This window comes from Bos javanicus, chromosome 11, assembly GCF_032452875.1.
Source record: "Bos javanicus breed banteng chromosome 11, ARS-OSU_banteng_1.0, whole genome shotgun sequence".
Lineage (NCBI taxonomy): Eukaryota > Metazoa > Chordata > Mammalia > Artiodactyla > Bovidae > Bos > Bos javanicus.
The window spans coordinates 43,551,345-43,577,131 of NC_083878.1; the positions used below are offsets into that span (position 1 = coordinate 43,551,345).

The following is a 25,787-nucleotide window of genomic DNA, read 5'->3' on the forward strand; positions in this document are numbered from 1 at the left end:
TCTGAAATGACTTTTTTTCAGAATGGGGCAGTAATCAGTTTTTATATTTTTGATGCCAATAGGAATATCTGAAAAACATTTTAACCCTAGCACTTTAAGAAAATGATTAGATGTCAGTTATCATCAGTCCACTTGGGCTGTGGTCCATTAAAACAGACCTTTTCACTACTTAGGGTATACCTATAACAATCATCTCAGCATTATTTCTGAATTAGCTCTATGGCTACTCCCAAACCGTGAGTCTATTGTTAAAGTGGGTTTCTATTTTCCCCACAGCATTCTAAATGATATGTACGCATGTCATGGGGTAGAGAAATTTGTTTAGAAATTTGTTTCTCAATCTTAAAGAAATTTGTCTTAGTATAACTATCATTCTAAAGACTCTCAACAATAGAGCCAAAAGCCAAAGGGCCTTAGATATGGAATCACAGAAGCCAAGAAGTGGAAGGCCCACTGGGGGTCATCTAGTCCACCCGTCATTTTATAGATGAACTCTCAGTAGGTGACATGTATGTTTTCACCAAAATACTCATTATTAAAATGAACACTGTTCTGCACCTTGCTCCCCCCCCGCCCCCCAATGTTATGGATGTTCCTACAAGTCACAGACGCAGATCTACCTCTATCTTTTTTCCCCAACAGTTTTAGACATATATACATACAGCAACACAAATTAAATGGGATCACATGTCGTTTTAGTTTTTTTAAAACAGCTGCATAATATTCCAACATGTTCTACCATTTCCTTATCAAAGGAAATTTACTTTGTTTACAGTTTTGTTGATTTTCTCACTCTGAACAAGTCAACAAACATCTTTGTGCACATATCCTTATACACTGAATTTTTATTTCTTCAGGACAGATTGCCAATAGGGGAAGTACTGGGTAGACCATTAAATTTTTATTTTCACAGTCCCCACCACATTGTTTTCCAAAAGGCTAAAACACTTACATTTCTATTGAAAATATAGCTAACTAGCCTTCTCCATCCAACCAAAAGGCATTCTTAGCCTCAGAAGAATAAAGTGATGTCATTGTTACTTCAGTCTAGAGGTAAAGTATCTTTTCAAATGATTCTTGGCCATTTGGAGTTGCCATTTTTTCAGCTGTCTGTTCAAATAATTTGTCCAGTTTTCTCTATTGGGTATTTTATGTTTTTCATAAGTATAAATCCTATTTATGGTATTTCTTTTGCCATACATTTTTTTTGTACAGTCATACATATGTGTATATATAACCACACACTTATGTGTGTGTCTAAATCACAATGTATCATCCTCTATATATTCTTTTATTCTTATTATTTTTATTTCTTTCTGGCTGTGCTGGGTTTCGTTGCCACACACGGGCTTTCTCTAGTTGTGGCGAGCAGGGGCTCCTCTCTAGTTGTGGTGTGCAGGCTTCTCTTTACTGAGGATCCTCTTGTTTAGACCACGGCTCTAGAGTGCATGGGCTCAGTAGTTGTAGCACATAGGCATAGTTGCCCGTGGCATATGGGAACTTCCCAGGCCAGGGATCAAACCCGTGCCCCTGCATTGATAGGCAGATTCCCAACCACTGGACCACCACAGAAGTCCTTTATATTCTTATAGCTTGTTTTTTTTCCCCCCACCTTTAGTATTCATCAGGAACATTTCCTTTTGTCAATGAATATTCATCTTCCATAAAATTTCTAACATCTGGCTACTAACAGTCCATCATACCAGATAAGCCATAAGACTAAACCAGTCCCCTCTAGATTTTTACAAAATACTGCCCATTTAAACAATGTTATGATAACTACATATTTGTGCCCATTTTTGCTCATTCCTTGCATGTGAAAGTGAGTTATCTTTACAGGAAGAGGTGGGGGCAGGTGGGAAGAAATACTCAAATGATCGTGTAGATCCTTAAGAGCAACGTCCTCATGTGAAGGAAAATCTAGCATGTGCCAAAACATTTGTGCCCTACATATATCACCCTGACATATTGATTTACAATATGTTTTATCTGTGCAGTTAATCTGAGCACCAATTCTATTAAATTCTGCTTTCTATTTCCTTTCTACAGATGGTCAAATATAATAATACCATTGTTGAGTGTTTTCTATATGCCAGATCCTATTGTAAGGGCTTTATATGACTAAACCTGTTTAATTCTTCTAACTAATTTTATCGATGAAGAAACTGAAACACAAAGAAGCTAAGCAACTCATCCAAAGTCATACAACCAAGAAATGCAGAACCAAGATTTGTACCCAGGTTATCTGTTCTTGGAGAAGGAAATGACAACCCACTCCAGTATCCTTGCCTGGAAAATCTCATAGACAGAGGAGCCTGGTGGGCTGTAGTCCATGGGGTCGCAGAGTCGGACACGACTGAGCGACTAATGCTAATGCTATCTGTTCTTGGAGTCAGACTCCTAATCAGTAGTAACACTGCCTTTCAGACAGGTTAGATGGATTACTCACTCATTTAAGGAGTAAATGGCAGAGCCAGAATTTAGAACCAGGTTTCACAGCCCCTGGTGGCTCAGTGGTAAAGAACCCGCCTGCCAATGCAGGACTCCATCCCTGGGTCAGGGAAGATCCCCTGGAGAAGGAAACAGCAACCCTCTCTAGTATTCTTGCCTGGGAAATGCAATGGACAGAGGAGCCTGGCAGGCTACAGTCCAAGGGGTTGCAAAAGAGTTGGACATGATTTAGCAACTAAACAACAGCAACAATTCAAGAGTCCCCAAAGCCAGTGTGCCATGACTTGGTAATAAATGAGAAGACAAAAGACTTTCATAGTCAGTAGAAAAATAAAAGAATTAGAGCACTGAAGTACCTTTATGTCATCTAGGAATTCAATGTCCTTCCTCTGTATTGCTTTATTTGTCCATATTAAGGCACTGTAGGTCTTGGTCTTCTCTTCTTCACCTTCTTTCATATGTCCTATTGCCTCTCTAAACAAAAACAATAAAAGAAAGTCTGTCTGAGTTTATAAAATACAGATAAGCCTTGCCCCAAACTTCTCTTTCTTTAAAAATAGCTTTAGTGAGATATAATTTACATACAATTCCTCTGTTTAACTGAACGATTCAGTGATTTTTAGTACGTTTACAGAGCTGTGCAGCAACTACCTCAATCTAATTTTAGAACGCTTTAATCACCCCAAAAGAGAAACTCCACACCCAATTGCAATCACTTCTCATTCCCCATTTCCCCCAGCCGTTGGCAACCACTAGTTGACTTTATATCTCTATGGACATCCCCACTCTGAACATTTTATATAAAATGTGAATACTGTAAAATGTACAATATGTGGTATTTGATGTCTGGATTCTTCATAATGTTTTTAAGGTTCATCCACGTTGCCACATGTATCAGTATTTCAAAGGAAAATACTGATATTTTACCACTGATTTTCCATTGTATGGATATACCATTTTGTTTATCCATAGACATTTTGGTGGTTTCTACTTTTTGCTATTGTGAGTAATGTGACTATAAGCATTCATGCAGAAGTCTCTGTGTGGATGTACATTTTCACTTCTCGTGGGTATACAGCTAGAAGTGGAACTACTGGGTCAGATGGTTACTATATATTTAACCTTTTGAGAAACTGCCAAATTGTTTTCCCAAGTGGTACTAGTTACAATCCCACAGGAATGTATAAGGGATCCAATTTCTCCACATTTTGCCAATACTTGCTGTTTTCTGTCTTTTTTGTTAAGTGGGATCTCACTGTGGTTTTGATGTGCATTTTCCTAATGACTAATGATGCTGAACACTTTTTCATGTATTCACTGGCTATTTGTATATCCTCTTTGGAGAAATGTGCATTTAACATTCTCTCCATTTTTAATCAAGTTGTTTTCTTATTATTGAGTTGCAGGAGTTCTTTATATATTCTGGATACAAATCCCTTATCAGATAAATGATCTGCAACCAAAACTCCCCTCTTGAGACATCACCAGTGAGCCTACCCTTACCTTGTGACAAGCTGCAAGTCACGGACTTGGATTTTGTTAGATGAGTTATTAATTTTCTGTAGTATTAGAAAAAGAAAAACAATTAGCAACTCTAGTTCAGTTACAGAGTTGCAGAAACATGACAATTTCCATGTCATGAAGTGGTTTACCTGCTGAAGTTCCTTAATTTCTTGTGAAGTGAAATGTACTCTATGAGGATTCACCAGCTCAATTGCAAAGGGCCTTCCTGGCAGCACACACCCCGTCATGAAACAGAAACGTGTTGATGGAGTTAACATTTGGGCTAATGCAAGAGGGTTGGGAGGTGTGAAAAAACGAGTTGAGCTCTACAGGACGGAAAGTTCAGTGACATGACTACATCTAGGGGAGGGAAGAATGTGTGAAAAGAATCAAGGGGTTTTTGGGGGGCTGCTAAACCCCAGTACAGGCAATATGTGAAAATGACTGCTTTCCCAAAAGTCCATGAACGAGCCTGTGTTAATTTACAAAATCATGTCCAAACAGCCACGGATTGACTTGGTTACACTAATGTAACGTTGTCATGTGCAGCAATGCCCAGGTATACCAAGTTGAAATACATTCTCCTAGCCTAGTGAAATGAAAAGCTGAGATTCCAGGAGAAGAAGGGACTATAAATCTAGAATAGTTCAGGATTACTCTCATCATCTTTCTTGTAATGCAATAATATAAAATGAGAAAAATGAAGGCTAAGAGAGCAAGAACATCTTTTCAATGAAGATGTGCACTTTGAAAACTGAACTGGTACTGAAATGTTATTAAAAGGAACAATGAATAATCAGACTTTTGGAAAAAATCAAGTACCTGTTTGTTAATGCACAACTGTAAAAGTCCCTTATAACCTATAGGTATGCAATAAAGATGGCTTCTGAAGAAATGATCCCTGTTAAAACATAATCATATAATTTACAAGGGTAGCTCCAAAATCCACAAGGCTTCCTCTCATGGAGAAGCTCTGGGCTCTGCCAACTTTGATTCTGATTAAGTGACTACAGAAAACCTACTGCCTGAAAAGGGTGATAATCTGAAAGTTAGTTCTAGTCAAGTGATGTCGCAATCTTACCATTTCCTAATGTTCTCACATCTACATCTTCTCTTCCAGAGGAAGAAAAATTAAAGCCTTTGGAAAGCAGATAAAGAAAAAAAAAAATATCAGCGATGTAATAGTCCTAGACTTACATTCCCACCCTGGGTAGAAACCCAATTTGTCTTAATCTACAGGAGAATCCCAAGGAATAGTCATCATCACAACTCTAGTCCTAATGTCTACTGAAAATAACAATGATAATAATAAATACTATTTATTGAGTACTTATTACATGTTAGACACTGAGCTAAAATTCTGCATACATTATTTCATTTATTCCTTACTGTAACCTTATGAGGTAATTATTAAATGAAAGAACACCAAGGTTCTGAAAGGTTAAGTACTTTCCCCAAGGTAATACAATTAAAGGGCAGAGGTAAAAGCCAGATCTTTCTTATCATCCCATGCCACCAATCCCATGGGAAAGCCAAAGGCAGAGCACTGTTTGGAGAAAAGCCCTGCTACCAAACTGGCTACAAACTTATGGTGAAAAATCTGTCTTCTTTTTCTTAAAACAAAAGAAAACAAAATAAAAGCAGTATTTGAGAATTAAATTCCATGAAAGGAAGGGAAAAGAAAAGTTTGACTCTAAAAGCAAATTCATTATATAAGCAAACTTAAGCTAGGGCCACAATAAAACTAGTATATATTTTAAGATAGATGGATCATCACAGACTAAAAGGTACAAATACTGGGGTGGGAAAGTGGAAATATGGAGTGGAGCAGAGGGTGGGGGAGTGGTTCCATGACGACTTTCTTAGATACAGAACCAACGGATGATTTTACCAGAGCCAACATTACCACGAGCAGGCTGTAGTTTGTCTTACACGTGCGCACCTCCATCCCCAGTCCAACCACAGGGAACTAGGGCCCTGCAGTGACTGAGCCCTAAACTGTGGCTGATGGGGTGGAGGGAATGAACAGGATGCAAAGAGGTAGGTCTCCCTGTGACTCCTCAATCAGATCAGAAACCTCAAATGCATAAATTAGCCCATAAAGCTTCCCCAAAATTCCAGCCCCTCAACAAGAAAGTACAGAAAAATAGGCTCTTGAGAAGCCCAAAGAAACAATAAATCCAGACTAAGGATAAAGGGTATTTATTACATCTTTTAGAAAAAATGTTGCAAATTTGGACCCTACACTGAGAAATATTTTGGGGGGCAAACTTTAGAACTTTATTTGTATGCAATTATGAATAACAGAAATTTAGGGGGGTTCACGGAGAAGGCAATGGCACCCTTCTCCAGTACTCTTGCCTGGAAAATCCCATGGACGGAGGAGCTTGGTAGGCTGCAGTCCATGGGATTGCTAAGAGTCGGACATGACTGAGCGACTTCACTTTCACTTTTCACTTTCATGCATTGGAGAAGGAAATGGCAACCCACTCCAGTGTTCTTGCCTGGAGAATCCCAGGGATGGGGGAGCCTGGTGGGCTGCCATCTACGGGGTCGCACAGAGTTGGACACGACTGAAGCGACTTAGCAGCAGCAGCAGGGGAGTTCAGGATGGGGAACACATGTGTACCCATGGCTGATTCATGTCAATGTATGGCAAAAACCACTACAATATTGTAAAATAACTAGCCTCCAATTTAAATAAATTAAAAAAATATTCATATTATGCCTTGCCTTATCCCCCAAATCCTGTGAGTTCTACAGACTTCTCAATGGAACAGGTATTTCAAACAACAACAAAACCAAGAACAAGAATGATCAGGAACAATGATCAGGAAAAACAAGGTCAAGATTATGATAAGGGGTTCAGTAGTCTGTAGTGACCCTCGTACTTGGGGACAGACAGACAATGGGACTGAAGGGCAGAGGTCAGATGATGATGGCCTCAGAATATCAAGTTATATAGTTTGGACTTTACCCTATAGCTGAAACATTGACCAGTTTTCAGCAGGCAACTGACATGACAAATATTTATTCAATAAGTGAAGTAATAAATGTATTGGGAAAACATTTCTTAGACACATTGGTTTTGAGAGTGTGTCAAAGTTTCACTTGTTAACTAGAGAACTGGCAAGTAGAGAATATGACGTGCCAGTCTGAAGTGACTGAAAAACAAGTCTGTATCTCCCACTGAGGGGAAGGACCCTATATAGAAGTAGTTAGACTGCTTCATGCAATACTGGTTTATTTTCATAGAGCTGTAAAGTGTAGAGGTACAACAGTCAGAACCATCTTCCCAGAGCTGTCAGATGTGAATCACAGAAGTGACAAGTAATATATCTGAGAAGCACAAGTTTAGCAAACTGATGCTACTAATCAGGGATTTCAGACAACAAGGTTTTATTTCATGACAAGGAGCCAATTAGCACAGAGGCCCAGAGGTCTGCTTTTTCTCAAGTGGCTCTTTATAAATTTCCTAAACATACAATTACAGTTTGCTTTCTTTTCAGTTTGGGGACGATTTTTTTTCCTTCTCAAGTGGACTATAACAAGGAATTACCTCATGAAAGATTGCAAGGGGGAAACATACAGGTGTTCCAGAACCCCTCTATAGCCCTCATGGTAATGGGGGATTCCTTGGAACCCAAAAAATCAGAACTAAATCTTGTATCTTCTGGGAAATAAGGTGGTCCCAAAAAAGAGTTTGAAAGAGACTTTTCATGCTAATGCTTTATTTTCACTTCTTTGTAACCTGAATAAGTCTTATGAGATAACCAGTGTGTAAATATTAAATTAAGTAGGTAAAAGTTCATGGCAATAGCCCTGAGTCTTTACTGTTAAGATTTTGGAAAATGTTAGGTTGCTAGGTTACTTTCTTTTCCATTCAGTAAACAGTTTCTAAAGGCCTTTTTAAAAAGGGCCCACCTACCTGACAGGCAACAAATTATAAAAGGGATACGGCTTTGAAGTGCTTCTCTTTCCTTCTGACAAGCAGAGAGCTGGAAGAAACAGGGCATCTCATTTTGATCACTTGTCTGCCTTTACTGAAGCACGTTTGTCTAAGGTTTGCCAGAGAGAAAGAAGGATGTCTAGCTGGTCTTTCAAAAAAGATGTTCTAATTATGCTAGGAGACCTACTCCAAAGAGTATGATATACTTGCTGCTGCTGCTGCTAAGTTGCTTCAGTCGTGTCTGACTCTGCGCGGCCCCATAGACAGCAGGCCACCAGGCTTCCCCATCCCTGGGATTCTCCAGGCAAGAACACTGTGGTGGGTTGCCATTTCCTTCTCCAATGCATGAAAGTGAAAAGTGAAAGTGAAGTCGCTCAGTCGTATCCGACTCTAGTGACCCCATGGACTACAGCCTACCAGGCTCCTCTGTCCATGGGATTTTCTAGGCAAGAGTACTGGAGTGGGGTGCCATCGCCTTCTCTGATGATATACTTACTCACTGACTATGTTTTTTCCTGATATACAACATGATTTCCTCTGATTGAAATCTTAGTCCCTTTCCTCTAAGTCTAATCCTGGGTGAAATCACAAGGTTTTTTGCTCCTTTGACCTGACAGGCCTACTGAGACAAAGAAAGCATATTCCTGACAGGGTCTGACTCAGCTCACAAACCTGGGCTTGTTAATACCTAAGAAATTAAAACAACAACACTACTATTAAGTCTTTGTGAAATGGTTGCTGTTGATCTATCTTCTCTAGGTCTGAACTCTATTCTAGGACATTTTAGCTGTTAAGATGGAAGCCAGTCATTTGCCAGTGGTTACTCTTGAATAAGCAATGGATATAGAAGCTGTGTTTTAATTTCCTCATATTCCCAATAAGAGGCTGAAGCTAAGGTGTCCCATGGTCAGAACTTAAGTGCATTCATTTAAAGTAGTTTCAGTTGTTTTGAATTTGCCCAGGAAAAGCCAGTTGTCTTGAGAAAACAGAGAAATCTTAGGGCAGCTTGGCTCAAATCCAGCCCTGGGCAGAGGCCCTCAGGACATGGCAATCCCTGTTCACAGGAAGCTGCTAGGCAAGGGGCCCAGACTTGGTGGTGGCTTACAAAATACAGAAATCTTCCCTGCCACCTCCAAGAAGTCTATTTGTGAACAAGTATTTAAAATATGAATATTATAACACTTACTTTCTGCTTTGAACACTTTCAAAAGATGGTCTGAAATTAATTCTTCTACTGAAGATTCCAGCTTCCTTTCTCCATCAATTATCCAAGGAGTTTGTGGTAGATTCCTGGAGTATTTATTATATCTCCCTGGCAAAGAAATATAAAGGTTGCCTGGCTGGGATGGTGTGATTAACACAACAGAATAAAAAGGAAAGTAACAACTATCCACTAAGTGCCAATATTCTAGGGGCTATGATACAAAACAAGGCTTAGCCTTTGACTAATTTATAATGTAATTTAGTGACTTAGCACATACACATAATTCAGTGAAAAAATTTAAGGTAGCAATAGAAGAGATGGCTAAAGACAAGGTATGAATCATCAATGAGTTCTAAAGGAATGCTCAGTATACTTATTAACCTGACTGACTGACTGAACAAGTTACAATATCATGGAACACACCAAGGATCACTTAAAAAAAGAGCAACTACTGCTTTTATGCCTGATTGATAATACTCTCAGTGTAAGAGTCATTGGTATTCCAAAGAGTTCAAATACAGGAAATTTTGAAGTTTTTATAAGTTAAAAAAAAAAAGAAAACACCCTAACAGAATATGACTCACTGTTTTATGAATAAAGCTATGCTGAGGCAGGTAGGTTTTATTACCCCAGGGCAGGGTATTATAGTCAAGACTAAAGAGCAATTTTATTTCAGCTATTACTATGAAACAGCTATAGCTTTCAAAACAAAAACTGTCTAACCAGATTTACCTCTTAGGAAAGTCAATGCAACAATTTCTTTTTTGAATCAGAAGCAAAGTGTTTAGCCACTTTGCAGATAAAAAAAAAATTTTTCCCCCGGATTGACTTCATGTTGTAAAACATCCTCTCTGTTCTCTTGATTAGTTTTTGGTCTGTACATCTACCCATATTTCTGCTTGGCCATCTCTGATGAAAACTGTTAAAATCTGGGCTGTATCATTTCCTTTTGGCATGGCATTTTAAATATCAAATCTCTTTAGTGATCCATAAGAATACTTATAAAACCTAAATAAACTTGACTATCAGGTCTAGTGCTTAAAAGAGTTAACTAATCAGAAACTAATAACAATAAGAAGGAAACAGAGAAGAAGTCAATTGAGTTTTTCAGATAGGAGAGACAATTGACAGTGTAAGTATATTCTAGACTAAGTATTTTACCAGCCACAAAAACAGCACCATGAGCACATTCAATTTCAAGAACAGTGCATACAGCCTTTGGTGAGTTTGGAGGACAAGGAAACTGCCTGCAAAACAAAATAAATTTTACAGCTACTATTTTCCAGACATGATATTGAATCACATAACTAAGATGAATCAGCACTGCCTGAGATGCACAGAGCCTGAGTCTCTCAAGGACTAAGCCTCCCCCGAATTTTAAATTTGGGGACTGTTAGGGTCTTCTGGGCCTCTGAGGACCACTTTTAATACATGAGAACTGCACTAAGTAAATCAGGGCTCTGCTAATAACATTCAGACTCAGGAGGCCTCATGCTCCCAGATGATAGTTTTCAACATCAGCCTTGAGATTTGGGGGGAAAAAATCCACACATATGTAGTAGAAGCCTCTCTGGGTTCATTTTAGTATCCATGAACACTTGCTGCTGCTTACAAAATCCTCAATCATTTGGGTAAAGCTGGTGTGCAGTCAGAGATTGGTCCTGTGAGTATGGCACACCTGTGGGGAGGGTAGTCCACCATTTTTCTCTCTTTTCATTTCAACTATGGTCTTGGAAATCAGACCAGAGCCAGAATAAGTGAAATGTGGCTGACTTTAGCTAAGAAACTTCAATCCAGCTGAGGACAGACAGGAGAAAGCAATGTATGACTTTATTCTCTGTCCATCATCTGGGAACTTCCAAGAACTGGAGTCTCTCTATAAATGACTAAATGTGGATTTAATCCAAAATGCTTGTGTTGAAATTTTCAGTTTCCCAAGATGTCTTAACAAAGAAATCACTTAGAAACTCAGGCACTACTGCTTGTAGAGAGTAACTGTCTTTTGTTTCTAAAATTTAACAGGGACTTCCTTGGCGGTGCAGTGGTGAGGACTCCACACTTCAACTGCAAGGGGCACAAGTTCGATTCCTGGTGGGGGAACTAAGATCCCACACAGCACGGTCAAAACAACAACAAAAAAAACTTAATAAAAATATTTCTATTCTGAGATATGAAGATATATGAAACCTTCCTCATAACTTCCTTGTTTGAAATTTATTCAAGGCTATTCTGGAAGGATAACTATGATAATATCTTATTAAATGAAACGAACACACTGAGTATTAAAATGTAAGATTTATTGTAGTTCAGCATACTTTAGCAAGAAAGGAAACTCATGAGCCTTTTCCTCTCTCTTCTGGAGATGTACAATAACAGGAAATCCAGGATGAGGGATGTAATGGGACTAGTACTAGCCTGGAGAATCAGGAAACCTGGCTCAACATCCAACACTCAATCTTAGGTAAGTCAACCTCCACTTTGGACCTCAATGTTATTGTAAAGTCGCTAAGTCATCCTCTTCTAAAAGATAAACAAGTTGGACATGATTCATAAATCTAAATATTAATTTGAGAAACACTTATTGAACACCACTACATGCCAGATACTGAGCCAGGAAGTAGGGATATAATGGAGATTAAGACACAATTCTGGTCCCAAAAATACATCCAGTCTTGTTTCAGAGATAATCCAGATTATTTCTAACATTCCCTTTATTCTAAAATTCCATGATTATTTCTTGTTTCTATACTTCTACTTACTTGCAGAAATCCTCTTCTTTTATCTTATTCAAAGCTTTCATAACTGCCATTCTAGTGAATACTGACTATATAGGGTAAAATAAAAAGAAAAAAAAAAAACATATTATCACCTATATAAGAAAACATCAGAGTTGAAACAGAACATGGCTGGAGAAATTATAATCATTTTAAACCATACTTAAAAGGGAGAAATACTTAATAGCTTCAAGAAAATAAAGAAAATACAGCACAAGTGTCCATACTGTCAGTTCTGTGACTGGATGCTTCTCTTCAATTTAGGCTATGTCTATAATATCAGGTGGATCTAGCAGAATATGTCTTCTTCACTGCACTATCCCACTCCCCTCAAAATATGGTATTTTTCAAATACAAAAAAATGATGACATGGCAGGAAATGTGCTTCAAATATTTTTTCTGAGACCTCAGAAGAAATTTAGATGGACCCATCTCTCTTTTCTTCTCTACATCCCTTCAGGGTCACAGTACATAATTTAGGAGTTGGCTGCCAGGATAAGGGGTAAAACAGAGCCAACTAGCATGTCTTGACATCCAGCAATTCAGTATCACTACTAACCACAGACAAAGTAAACAAAATCCACTATATTGAATAGAAGGGCAACTACAAATGTCCCACTTTGGGTTTTTTAAAACAAGAAAAGCCAAACTTCATGGTAGACATACTAGAACTAATTAGTGCATACTCATGTGGTCACTATGATAAGTTACAATTATTTCTTCTGTTACGAAAAACTACACTTGACTGAAAATAGGAACAATGTAGATATCTAAATAGTTCAGCAACAAAAGAAATGATTTTCTAAACCATACTGTGTCATAGGATTAGAATTAAAAATTAAGTGCCTCTTTGTTAAGATACGAAATCTTAACCCTGGAAGAATCTCAAAAGGTCATTCAACTTATTCCCAGCCATAATGCAGGAAAACTACACTTAAGACTAAACACCTACTGGCCAAATGGCATGATGTCTGTGATGGTTTGACAAAAATTTCCTTACTCTATTATTTGATGCTGGCACTTACATACTTGCTCAAAGATGACAAAAAATAAAACTAGATCTTTATATAAACATGGCTCACAGGTCATTTGGGCAGAACTTCCCAGTTGGTATGGCAAAGCAGTGAGCTACAGCTGTACCCGGGTCCTTCTAGGTCCTGAGGGTTGAGGGGAAGGGCCTGGAACAACAAGAACCCCTAGGCCTACTGCTCACAACTTAGAGCAACTTCACCTGTTAACCTCAGGGTGTTGGCCAAACATGGAAATGTTCTAGATGTACCATGATGTGAGAAAAGGAGGGAAGCAGGGTTTTAGGCTTGATCTGCATTTCTGATTACTTCTGCACAAGGTTTGGCAAATGTTACAAACTCCCCAAGCCTCCAATCTCCCCCAGGTACTAAAAGATCCAGCAATTAGTCAAAGTAAGAGCAAAGACCAAAAGATGTATTTTTGGCAATAAACTTATATTCTTTTTAGCAACCACAACAGCAAAACATCAGTTATGTTTAACAACCACAATAGCGGTCAGTAAAATGTCTGAGAATGTCTAAGCCTGTACAAAACCAGCTAAGTAACTGGGCTGTGAAAACCTGTCAGTAGCATGCCAGACATTCCATCTTGGCATGACAGAAACTAAAAATACAGGCTAACTATTTTTTCTCATTAACATGAAGGCCAGCTCACATCAGACAGTAAAGGAGAGTTTAAATAAAAAACCCTTTTTCAAATGTAGCCTGAAATAGGTTCTATTAATTCAGGACTGTCCTAAATAAAACAATTTATTTGGATTATATTTTCAAAATACCAATTTCTAGAAAACAAATATTAGACAGAAGTTTGGAATTGTGATGATACTGAAAACATACTTTCCCAGATGATGTAGTTTTGGGGAAACAATTCATGATGTTTGTGTGTTACGACTTCTGAGCCACACACAAAGGTGTTGAGAGTTTAAAAAAAAAATGAATGTAGCAAATGGAAATAGTTTGAGATTGATTCTTAGTATAATAGATTGCCAATATTTCTAATGCATATCCTTTTTGTTGTTAATTTGAATATTCAGCTCAGAAAAAAACTCAATAAAGAATAAGAAGCAGGAATCCTTACCTGTTTGTTTTTGGCTGGCTTGAAACAATCTGGGCATATTGCACGTCTAAGCAAAATTCAAGTTAATATAAAAGATTAATGAGTTTATTTGAGGGTGGATAAAATTCAAATATTTTATACAACATAGAGCTGCTTAACTCAGGATATCAGAAGCGGACAAAATGAATCCCTATATGAGCCACATGGGTTTGTCTAGACTCATATCAGAGAGCACACTTTAAATCTTCAGAGACATGACAAATTCTGATAGGTCCCTTAGAAAGAAGAACAAAACTATTTTCATGAAAATCAAAAGGTATTAACAATGTTGCACAATTGGCAATGTTAAGTTGTAACTTACAGGAAGTGGCAATCCTCAACTGTTTCTGGGTGAGCAAAGACCACACTCACTTCAAATAAGCTCTAAAAATTATAAAGACAGTTTAAAAATAAGCAAAAAGAAACTAACATCTAACAACTTATCAATGGAAACAGAATTAACTTTCAAAGATTGGCTCAGAAAAAGTGACAAGGAAAACTGGAAATACTACTGTTTTCAAATCAGCTTGGTCACAGGGCAGCTGTAAAGGAAATAGTCTTTTTTCTTTTTAACTCCTAGAACTCATCACTAGTGATCCTACAAAAAACAAGTTTAAAACAAATTAAAGTTGTATGATTTTTTTGTAAAGTATATAAATTAGATACAAAGATGAATAAGAACTCAGGGAATTGGAAAGGGGTAACTGAAACAAACGAAGATATACTCCTGTCAGTACTATGACTAGAATTAGCAACTATTATTTACGCACATGCCTAACTCTGTATGAGGTTTTCTTAATATTAAGTTCTCCAAGTTTTTAATAGATGTGACTTTTAAAAGAAAGATCTTAATTTTTTGTTTCATTAAAAATATAATACATAATATTATAAAATAGTGGGTTTTCAATCTCACTCCACTGAGATAGAACTAGTAACAGTTTGACATGTTCCCTTCTAGCCATTTTTATGCATATAAACATATGTACTTCTTGGTATATTAAATAGACATTTAGAAAACTGCTTAATTCAGTTGATATTACATCATGAACATCTTTTCAACTCTAAGGACTGCTGGACATTTAAGTTGTAGTTAAGTTTTACCATTTTTAAAAAATGGTACAGTGTTGCTATATGGCAAACCAATACAACATTGTAGAGCAATTATCCTTCAATTAAAAATAAATTTTAAAAAACATTTTTTAAAATGCTAAAATAAATATCCTTGTACACACAAAGAAACACAATTTCATACTCTATATACATTGACCTCCATGGAGATTATATAAAATTTCACACTGAAAAAAAGATATAAATATCATATAATAATTCTTCCTTTTTATTGAATTTTATATTTATCGATTGCATTGGATCGTCAGCAGGCCTATTAGCAGCTCTTAATCACAATAGTGAAGGACTAATTTTTTTCTGTTTTACTCAAATCAACAAAATTAAAATTACAACATATTCCTTTTACTTAAGAAAACTTCATTCATGCTGAACCTATTAGAACATTACTGCATCTTTTGTTTTCTATTTTCTGTTCTCACTGATTCAACATGTAAAATTATCTGTGCTTCAAACTGAAATCTGAGGTAAAAATATTTTGCATCAATGACTTCTCTAATTTCCAAAGTACTTTCATCACCTCATTTCCTCTTCATACTATCTGTGAAGTGGTTTTATTCTCTATTCTTTCAGTATTCAGTTTAAAGGACAGAGTTTATTCTTACTAACAGAGGGAAACAGCTATATAATGTCAGAATGAGGAAAATTTTTTAATTGTTTAGCTTTGAAAGATGGTTTTGTGATTTTATTTGAATAGGGGTGTGTCTGATACCCAGGGAATTTCCTTCAAGCAAAATGATGAAGCAATGAGGCCATACTATTAAAATCTAATTTAAGATGAGCTGGGAATATGTCCTGTTTCCACGTCTGGAAATCTACTGAGCTCTTCCCTAAAATTCAATCCATTTCAAAGGCTGAAGCAAGGTCTACCCTGGAATAGAGGGGATGGGAAGTGTACTGGTTTCAAAGGCAGTCTGCTTAAAATTAAAGGGATTTGAGATACCACAAGGCAGGATAGGCTGAGCCCATGCTCCCTATAGTTGAACAGGTTCTGTCTACATATTCGAAAACAAGACTAGCCACAGACAACCAAAATTAAATAGTCTAGAGTTTACTCCACACTTGTTCATAGTTATTTATGTATAGCTTTATATCAGTAAATCTGTCTAATTAAACTATAAATATACTTAAAGGCACGAATTCATTTCTAACCTTTTAAGGTCAATTAGGGTACACTGCACCTGTTACACTCATAAGTGTCTTGATTACAAAGAAATTTAAAAAAGAAAGACTTTAATCTCAATTTTAACCTCAATTTAAGAACTGTAAAAGCTTAAAAACCTTTTATTGGATTATTGAAAGAGAAGATTCTTTTGGGTAACCAAAACTCTGCCATATAATGAAGTAAAACTAGTAAAACCAGAGAATAAAATTAACAATGCTGATGACCCAATACCTTTCCATCAATGGGAACACCCAGTTCCTCTGAAAACAGGGGGTGAGTTATCCATTTGTAGGCTTCTTTTAGCTGAACTATATCATTTCTTCCCAGCGACAGACTCTGCTTTCTGAATAACATAAAAATTAATTCACTGATATGAAAAACATCATTTTTATGAAGGCAAGAATTTATGCGATTATTAAAATGTAGAGTGCCTACTATGTGAAGGCACTATTTTACACATTAGATAGAAAGCAGAGACCAAAGCAGACAGTTTCCTCAGTTCATGGACCTATATTCTAGTAGAATCAAGAAACTACTTTTTTCTTTTTTAAATGGCGTATAGGACAAATTTTGAAGTTTCAAAGACAAAGGCATACAAATGAGTTTTTCTGAGATAGAATTGCCAGATTCCAGGATTATATATATCAGAAGATGGAAAGATGGAATAGAGAAGATTGTTTATTGCTCAGAAATTACAAACTGTCTATTACAATAATTTCACCCAGACCAAAAATGTTTATATCTACTTTCTTCCTGATAATGGGGACTTACTTTTGGGAAATCAATGTAAAAGCTGTACTTCTCTTTACTGGTAAAGAAGATTAAATCCTAAAGCATCAGTGCTCTAAAATGTTCATTAATTTAACAACATATACATGTCTTAATAAACATTTTACATTCCCCCAAATCTACTCATAGCCAATAAATAGGTTTGGGGAAGTCCCAATTATGATTTCTAGCTTTTAGTTTGTAACCTAAAATTGAGATAGAAAGGAACTGAAGTGAAAGAAAAGAAAAACATGATATGGTAATATTTAAACAGCTCTACTCTGAAATATCACTAATAAACAGGCCCATGTCATTCAAATAATTAAAATTTTAAATCAGTTACAGCTATTTATAGATCTGCTTTTTAACAAAAGAGATGTTTAGGCCAACTTGTGAATCATTTCTTCTAATATCCAATTTTCACTAAAAAAAAAAAGACAATATAGTCAATATCCACTGTATTTAATTCTTCAACACCAAAAGACACTATGAACTATGAGTAGAAAATAAAAAATAATTTTGTTAATTGCTAAATTTAATTGATCTAAAAATATAATTATATACACACAATATAAAGACCACTGTTACTCTAAAAATGTAAATTAAGAAATAGCTGACCTACCCATTTTAATCCAGCTGAGATAACTGGTTAAACTGAATGCTTTCATATGCTTTGGGTTTGTGGTTTAACAATGAAGGACTCTGATAAGCCCTACATCTGACAAAAAATTAGATTACTTCTCTATACACTGTGTTTAAGCTTCATAAACTGTTCCTAGTTCTCTGAGTATCAGAAACATCTTAGGAATTTTCAAAGACTATCTTGACATTGCATCAAACAGTTTAACTAATGATATCTGCATTAAAACAGCATCACAGTTGAAAGTAAATAATTAAGGTATGAGCACCCATTTTAAAGAATAAAAAGGTGAAAACAGAAAACACAAGAATGGAAAACCCTTTAAAACTGTTTAGACTCTAGAGTCTAAAGTACAAAGGATTGTTGCCAAAGCCAATCCTAAAAACAGATTAAAACATTACTCATTATGTGTTTAAGAAAATTGATATTTTAGGTCCTTCATGGTTTTTGAAATACATTTCAATTTAAAGCACCTTACTCCAGTTTAAAAACTTCAACTACAGGTATTTTTTTCCTTCCAGATTAATGAACTATAGGAAAGGGTTAACAGACATTTTGGAAACCTTAGCCTCATCTTTAAGGCAAAAATGCAGTACTTAAAATGCCAGATTTTCAATCCTGCAAGCTGAATGTGGCTAATAGCTTTTCTAATATAATTTAGGGTGAATGTTTTCACAGAGGTCCTTAGGCTTATGATTGATGGTCCTTTAGAGGAATCAGTAGTCATTAAGGTAAATTCAGTACCAATTTAATACTTAGAAACTGCATTTCCCTCTCCTCTGTTAGATAACTAATGATGAGGATATCAATTACAATCACTTTTTCTACACATACAACAGGATAACCATTCTTAAGCAAAGATGAACCAAAATATCCAATACACTTTTTTCCTAAATTCCTTGAATCAATTCTTTAATGGCAATCCCTCCACAGCCTTTTGACATTATTATTATAGAATGAACTAGGGATATTAAGAGAAAAGAGTAGCATTCTGCATTTTTTTCCTGTTTTAGTATCCCTATATTGATCAGGATCTTTTGGGAGAGCTAACCTTGGTTTAAAATCATTCAATAAGAAATAACCACCATAAGCAAGGAGGATGGAAACTGGAAACATTTGAAAAATAGCATGCTCTGACTATGCTATTAATAAAAAATTTCTCAAACACAGGATCAAATTTTATTATGCCAGAATCACAAGCATTTGAGACTAATTTAACATAACCTAACAGAACCCCCAAACCTTTGATAAATATGTGGTTACTACCCTTTTAAAAATGCAGATGTGAAATACAACACACACAAAAATGCCAGATGAATTAATTTTCTATAAAATACCAAGTATGAGATTCTGATACAGAAATTTGTACTTCTCTCTGTGGTTTTCTTTCAGGAGTACACAGGACCCTCCAAGAGTCACATGGCCCTTTTCATACTGGTATAAAATTTTTAGTTTCAAAATCCAGAAAGCTCTGGGAAATTAAAGAGCTTTTTCCTTAACTCAGTTGGCAACCAAACTCTGACTTGAACATGTAAGGCTTTGTTTATCAAATTGGTGTGAATATTGGTATGCTTCACTGCAGAAATATTAATGCTTGATAATACAGTACTACCCCAGAGGAGAGAGGTATATCATATATGGTATTTATGCTGTATTAAATTGCCAAAGTCTAAAAAATTCTAAATTCCAAGACACATTTGCCACCAAGGGTTTCAGATAAAGGACTGTGAACCTATGTTTTCTGTGTCTTATCTATGTATAAACTTACTGTTGTTCTGCCTTAACTAGAACTTTACTACGTATCTTTTACAGCATAATTAGGTTTATAATTTTGCTTCTAAGACCAGCATAAAATGTGTTCCTTTAAAATTAGCTGCCAAACTACATTATATAAATGCATAATGATTATAAAATATACATTTATGTTCATGATAAATCTACCAAAAAAATGAGACTACTAATATGCTGTGCAATAAACCAGTTAAACAAGGTTAATACCTAAATATATAAAATAAAAATTTTTCTTTGTGCCAATTTCTCTAGTAGCTAGTGAACTCACTCTTAAAAAAAGAGTAATAGTAAAAGTACTTTAAGAATCAAGTAGCTTAAATTTAAATGGTAGTAAAAATTCCCTATGTAAATTACTTACCCCATTTCCTGTTTTACCAGCAACCAAGCAGCATGCTGTAGGCAATTTAGTCACACCCAGAAAGAAGAGAAAAGGGAAAAATGTTCATTGAAATTTGGTTCCAATATCATTACTAAGGTGCTTAAGTAATTTGCTAATCAAACTCTCCCCTGTAGAAGAGGACTTACTGTTCAGAAATGTGGCAATGACCTCAATCTCATTTAAAATCAGAAATGAGGTAAGATGCCTCATTTGCAGTACTGGCTTGCTGTGGCCTAGGAATTCAACAGGGGTATCCCCCTCCTCCCCACAGATTTCTATTTCTCATTAATAAGTTACAAGTGTTTTTTAATATGGGTGGCTCACATTTTTCTCTTAAAATATCTTACTGTTTCATGGGGGAAAGCCCAAACTGAATGAGTATATTCTAGTCCCCAAAACATAGATTTGAAGGACTCAGTTTTTTGTTTTTGTTTTTTGAATAGGGCTAACATTTTTAACTCAAATTAATGATATCCACGTATAAGTGTTTAGGAGTATTATGTACTAATGTCTATAACTCACTTTGAAATATAATAAAAACTAAGATGTGTGGGTGGATAAATGTATAGGTGTATTAAAAAAAAGCAAATATAGAAAAATAAGTGTAGAATCTAAGTGGGTATATGAGTGTTCACTGTACAATTCTTTCAATTTTAATATAGGTTTGAAATTTTTCACAATAAAATGCTAGGGGAAATGTTCTGGGAAGGATTAAAAAAACTGAAAAAGTTGCCTAAACGAAAACAATAACATTTACAATCACAATTGTTATGAGGATTTAGTGAAATTCATGTAAAATGCTTTGTATACTAAGTGTGTGACACCAAGATTTCTCAGTTTGCTATTAGACTTCCATAGTTTTCACCTTAAAGAAAGGTAATATATGGCCTGCCTCATATATACGGCATTTGGTGAACGTGACAGAAGCATAAATGTGTAAGTCAACAAAACACCACATGTAGTCTCTGCTTCTACATGCCGCAAAAATGGCCAGTCACACCCATTTTAAGACCTGGAGAGACAGCTTTTGTTGTTCGTATGTCCTTTTAAACTTCAAATGGCTGGTAGGGCACCAGAGACGTCTAAAGACTTAGGATCATTTAGAAACATTAGGTGCATCAATTTGATCAGATATTAGCTAAGCAGAATAAATTAATCACTAGTTAGATAAGAATTATAACTGTTCCCAGTGCCTAAATGTCTCATCAGTACCTTCCAATCTATTAGTTTGTTTACTTTGCTACCTCAAACTAATATCATTTATAGTGCTGCAAGACCCCTTCCCTCCTGCCTTCCACTTACTCAAGCCTTCTTTGAAAGTGTATGGTCATGGTGGAATACACAAATTAAGGAGTTGGAAGACCTGGCTTTAGGGTTTACCAGATGTCTGGCACTCAATTTCCTAGTGTGTAAAATAAGAGAGTTAGACAAAGATGCCAACAAATTTGGAAAACTCAGCAGTGGCCACAGGACTGAAAAGGTAAGTTTTCACTGCAATTCCAAAGAAGGGCAATTCCAAAGAATGCTCAAATTACTGCACAATTGCACTCATTTCACATGCCAGCAAGGTCATGCTCAAAATCCTCCAAGCGAGGCTTTAACAATACATGAACTGAGAACTTACAGATGTACAAACTGGATTTAGAAGAGGTAGAGGAACCAGAGATCAAATCACCAACATCTGCTGGATCATAGACAGAGCAAGAGAATTCCAGAAAAACATCTACTTCTGCCTCATTGACTACACTAAAGCCTTTGACTGTGTGGATCACAACAAACTATGGAAAATTCTTCAAGAGGTGGAAATACCAGACCACCTTACCTGCCTCCCACGAAACCTGTATGCAGGTCAAGAAGCAACAATTAGAACCGAACATGGAACAACAGACTGGTTCAAAGTTGGGAAAGGAGGGCATTAAGGCTGTATATGGTCACCCTGTTTATTTAACTTCTATGCAGGGCTGGATGAATCACAAGCTGGAATCAAGGAATCAAGATTGCCAGGAGAAATATTAACAACCTCAGATATGCAGATGACACCATCCTTATGGCAAAAAGCAAAGAGGAACTAAAGAGCTTTTTGATGAAGGTGAAAGAGGAGAGTGAAAAAGCTGGGTTAGAACTCAACATTCAAAAGACTAATCCAGTCCCATCACTTCATGGCATATAGATGGGGAAACAATGGCAACAGTGAGAGACTTTATTTTCTCGGGCTCCAAAATCACTGCAGACAGTGTCTGTAGCCATGAAATTAAAAGACACTTGCTCCTTGGAAGAAAAGCTATGACAAACCTAGACAGCATATTAAAAAGCAGAGACATTACTTTGCTGACAAATGTTCGTCTAGTCAAAGCTATGGTTTTTCCAGTAGTCATGTACGGATGTGACAGCTGGACCATAAAGAAGACTGAGCACCAAAGATGAGTTTGAACCTGTGGTGTTGGAGAAGACTCTTGAGAGCCCCTTGAACTGCAAGCAGATAATACCAGTCAATCCTAAGGAAATAAATCCTGAATATTCATTGGAAGGACTGAAGCTAAAGCTCCAATACTTTGGCCACCCGATGTGAAGAACCGACTCATTGGAAAAGAACCTGATGCTGGAGAGATAGAAGGTGGGAGAAGGGGATGTCAGAGGATGAAATGGTTGGATGGCAGACTCAACAGACACGAGTTTGAGCAAGCTCCGGGACATGGTGAAGGATAGGGAAGCCTGGCGTGCTGCAGTCCACGGGGTTGCAAAGAGTTGGACATGACTAAGCAATTGAACAACAATAAGACTAAAGATGACTGTAATTTAAACTTTTCTGGATGGCTAAAGGTCACCATTAATGGACATTAGTGGATATACTGCTCTGTGACAGGGGCTAGTCCTAAGACTTCTAGGACTCTAAGATCATAGAAAAAATAAATAATGGTCTCCTAAAGTTGAAACCTTGGAGTCAATGTTACCCCACCTTTCTTCAGTCTCCATACTTTAAGAGATCAATAAATACTTGTTTCCTCATCTATAAAGGGATATTAATATTCCCCTTGCAGAGGTATGATAAGGATTTAATGAAATTATATATGCAACGAACCAAGTAAGATTTCTGGCATGTACTTAATAAATGGTACCTATTATTGTCATTTTTAAATTAAAACCTTATCTGTAATTCACAAATAATAAAATTATTATCCCTTTAAAGATTTACGAGATTTGATCCCTTTCCTTCACATCTCAGACTACTCTGCTGTAGGCAGTCCTGGAATCTCCCTCATCAATGAAACCCTCCTGGGTACCTGCACTATAGAGAACTATCTGTCCTTTTTGTCAGAGGACTCAGACTCTTCTGTCCTTTTTTAGTGACCTTTTCATTTCCTCTTTTGACATCTGTTCTCTATGGTCCCTTCCAGGGTAGATCTGTAATCTACCCTGCCATCCTCTGATTATAAAGTAGTGTAGGGTGGAGGTTGCCAAGGGAAACCAGATTACCATGTGTAACATGTTAAATTAAATCAAATGTCTTTAGTACCTGAGATTTGTTAAAGGGTTTTCCCTTTTTAATCCCCTGCAGGCTCCCTGCTCAAGCATGCCAGCAGGGTTGGACTGAACTAATCACACAGCAGGGGCTGGAAGGCTGAATCCCAAAGTAGTCAGTGTTGCTCAATTATTCAATTTTACCACGTGCTAATAATGCCATGGACTTACTTCTGCTGAGGTAAAAGAAGTACATTTCTCTCCTTCAGGTCACCAAGATACTTCTAATAAATGTTCCATTCCTTAGTCAGTGGAAAAAATTCTTTCTCTGGAGTAAGAAATTGAATTCTTCCTCCCCAATAGAACCACTTAAAGTTATCAAGTTTAATCAAATTTGATACCAAAGGTAGCATGTCACCTCCTGAAAACTCAGGACCCACAGAATTTAATCCTGGACTCAGCTTTGCTAAATGGGGTAGTTGAATAACGTGCTTACTAAAGTGCTTGTGTACTTTGGCAACACAGAGACACACAGACAGACACACACATACACAAGCATATACCCATATACATATCACGGAAACTCTATGCCTGGGAATGGCTTTTAATCTTAGAGTTCTGAGCTGGGGGCTCATTTACCAGCAAACAATGAAAGTGGGTTATAGTAAGGCCAGGAATTGAGGCTGTTCAAGCAGAGGAGGCAGGAAGGAAGGAAGGAAAGATGGGGGGAAGCATTAAAAATGGCACTTGTCACATACAGATTAATGGAGAGCCCAGAATAAAAGCCCACACACCTACAGTCAATTCATCTTCAACAAAGGAGGCAAGAATATAAACTGGGAAAAAGCCTCTTCAACAAGTGTTGCTGGGAAAGTTGGACTGCTGCATGTAAATCAATGAAGTTAGAACACATCCTCACATCATGCATAAAAATAAACTCAAAATGGCTTAAAGACTTCAACATAAGACATCACAATATAAAATTCCAAGAAGAAAGAATAGGCAAAATGTGCTCTGACATAAATTATTCAATGTTTTCTTAGGTCAGTCTCCCAAAGCAATAGAAATAAAAACAAAAATAAACAAATGGAACCCAATCAAACCTATAAGCTTTCACACAGAAAAGGAAACCATAAACAAAATGAAAAGACCGGTAGAAAATATTTGCAAATAATGCAACCAATGAGAGCTTAATCTCCAAAATATACAAACACCTCATACAACTCAACAACAACAAAAAACCCAAACAACTCAATTAAAAAATGGGCAATAGGCCTTAACAGACATTTCTCCAAAGAAAACATACAGATGGCCAGTAGGCACATGAAAAGATGCTCAACACCACTAATTATAAGAGAAATGCAAGTCAAAACTACGATGAGTTACCACCTCACACTGGTTAGAGTGACCGTCATTAAAAAGGAAACTCATTTTTTGAGACAAACTCAAACTTGTTTGTCTACAAGTAACAAACACTGGGAGAGGATGTGGAGAAAAAGGAACTCTCCTACACTGTTGATGGAAATGTAAATTAAGTATAGTCACTATGGAGAATAGAATAGAGGTTCCTCAGAAAACTAAAAATAGAATTCCCATGTGATCCAGCAATCCCACTTTGGGGCATATATCTGGACAAAACTATCATTCAAAAGGGTACATGCATCCCTATGTTCATAGCATCACTATTCACAACAGCCAACTCTTTGGGGTTGGCAAAGTGTTGGACATGACTGAGCAACTTTCTTTACCAAATGAGCTATCAGGGAAGCCCCAAAATGGTAATGTAACAATAATAATGATTAATAAGATTAATAAAAATAGAAACACAGAGTGGTAGGGGCTGTGACAGGGAAATATTTTGAGGGGACATTTAAGGCATCCTCAGTTCAGTCTTGTTATTAAAACTATCAAGAAGTAACATCTAATCTGAATTCTGAAGAATCAGTTATTGAGAATTACCTGGGTGAAGAGTGGAGAAAATACAATCCAAACAGGGAAAAACTGTTGTGCAAAGGCCACAGAGCATCAGGAAGCTCCTGGGAACTATAGGTTATTGGTCCCTAAAGAGCTGAGGATGTGTGGCTGCAAAGTACAAAGGAGGAAACAGGATTAAAATGATAGAACTAGTGAACCCATGGTAAGGGGTTTAGATTTTACACTTAAGGCAAAATGGAGCCACAGAAGGATTTTAAGCAAGGGAGTAGCATGATCATATTTGTCTTCAGGAATTCTCACTCAGGTTGCAGTGTGAGTTAGAGGAAGAAGATGGTAACTAAGGGAAATGAAGACATTTGGTAAACTAAAGCAGAATTCAAGTGAGAAATCATATATATGGCAGTGGTAGTAGGCGTGGAGAGGAGGAGGCAGCTTTAAGAGAAAATGAAGACACAGACCGGCAGGACTTGGTGATCAACACCGATGTTGGGGTTTCTAAATTACCACCAATGCCCTTAAA

General features: G+C 36.7%; 1 protein-coding gene across 6 annotated transcripts in view; it reads right to left on the bottom strand.

Moving 5' to 3' along the window:
- PUS10 (pseudouridine synthase 10) overlaps positions 1 to 25,787 on the bottom strand; it is an 85,795-nt gene that overhangs the window by 8,675 nt on the left and 51,333 nt on the right. For all 6 annotated transcript variants that reach the window (XM_061432481.1, XM_061432485.1, XM_061432482.1 and 3 more), the window contains exons 5-15: positions 19,853 to 19,887; positions 16,527 to 16,638; positions 14,328 to 14,389; positions 13,988 to 14,033; positions 11,867 to 11,931; positions 10,269 to 10,354; positions 9,090 to 9,215; positions 5,036 to 5,092; positions 4,104 to 4,180; positions 3,955 to 4,010; positions 2,808 to 2,925 (exon numbers count right to left, since the gene is read on the bottom strand). In XM_061432481.1, coding sequence (XP_061288465.1) covers positions 2,808 to 2,925; positions 3,955 to 4,010; positions 4,104 to 4,180; positions 5,036 to 5,092; positions 9,090 to 9,215; positions 10,269 to 10,354; positions 11,867 to 11,931; positions 13,988 to 14,033; positions 14,328 to 14,389; positions 16,527 to 16,638; positions 19,853 to 19,887 — 840 coding nt within the window. The remainder of the gene's footprint in view (positions 1 to 2,807; positions 2,926 to 3,954; positions 4,011 to 4,103; positions 4,181 to 5,035; positions 5,093 to 9,089; positions 9,216 to 10,268; positions 10,355 to 11,866; positions 11,932 to 13,987; positions 14,034 to 14,327; positions 14,390 to 16,526; positions 16,639 to 19,852; positions 19,888 to 25,787) is intronic.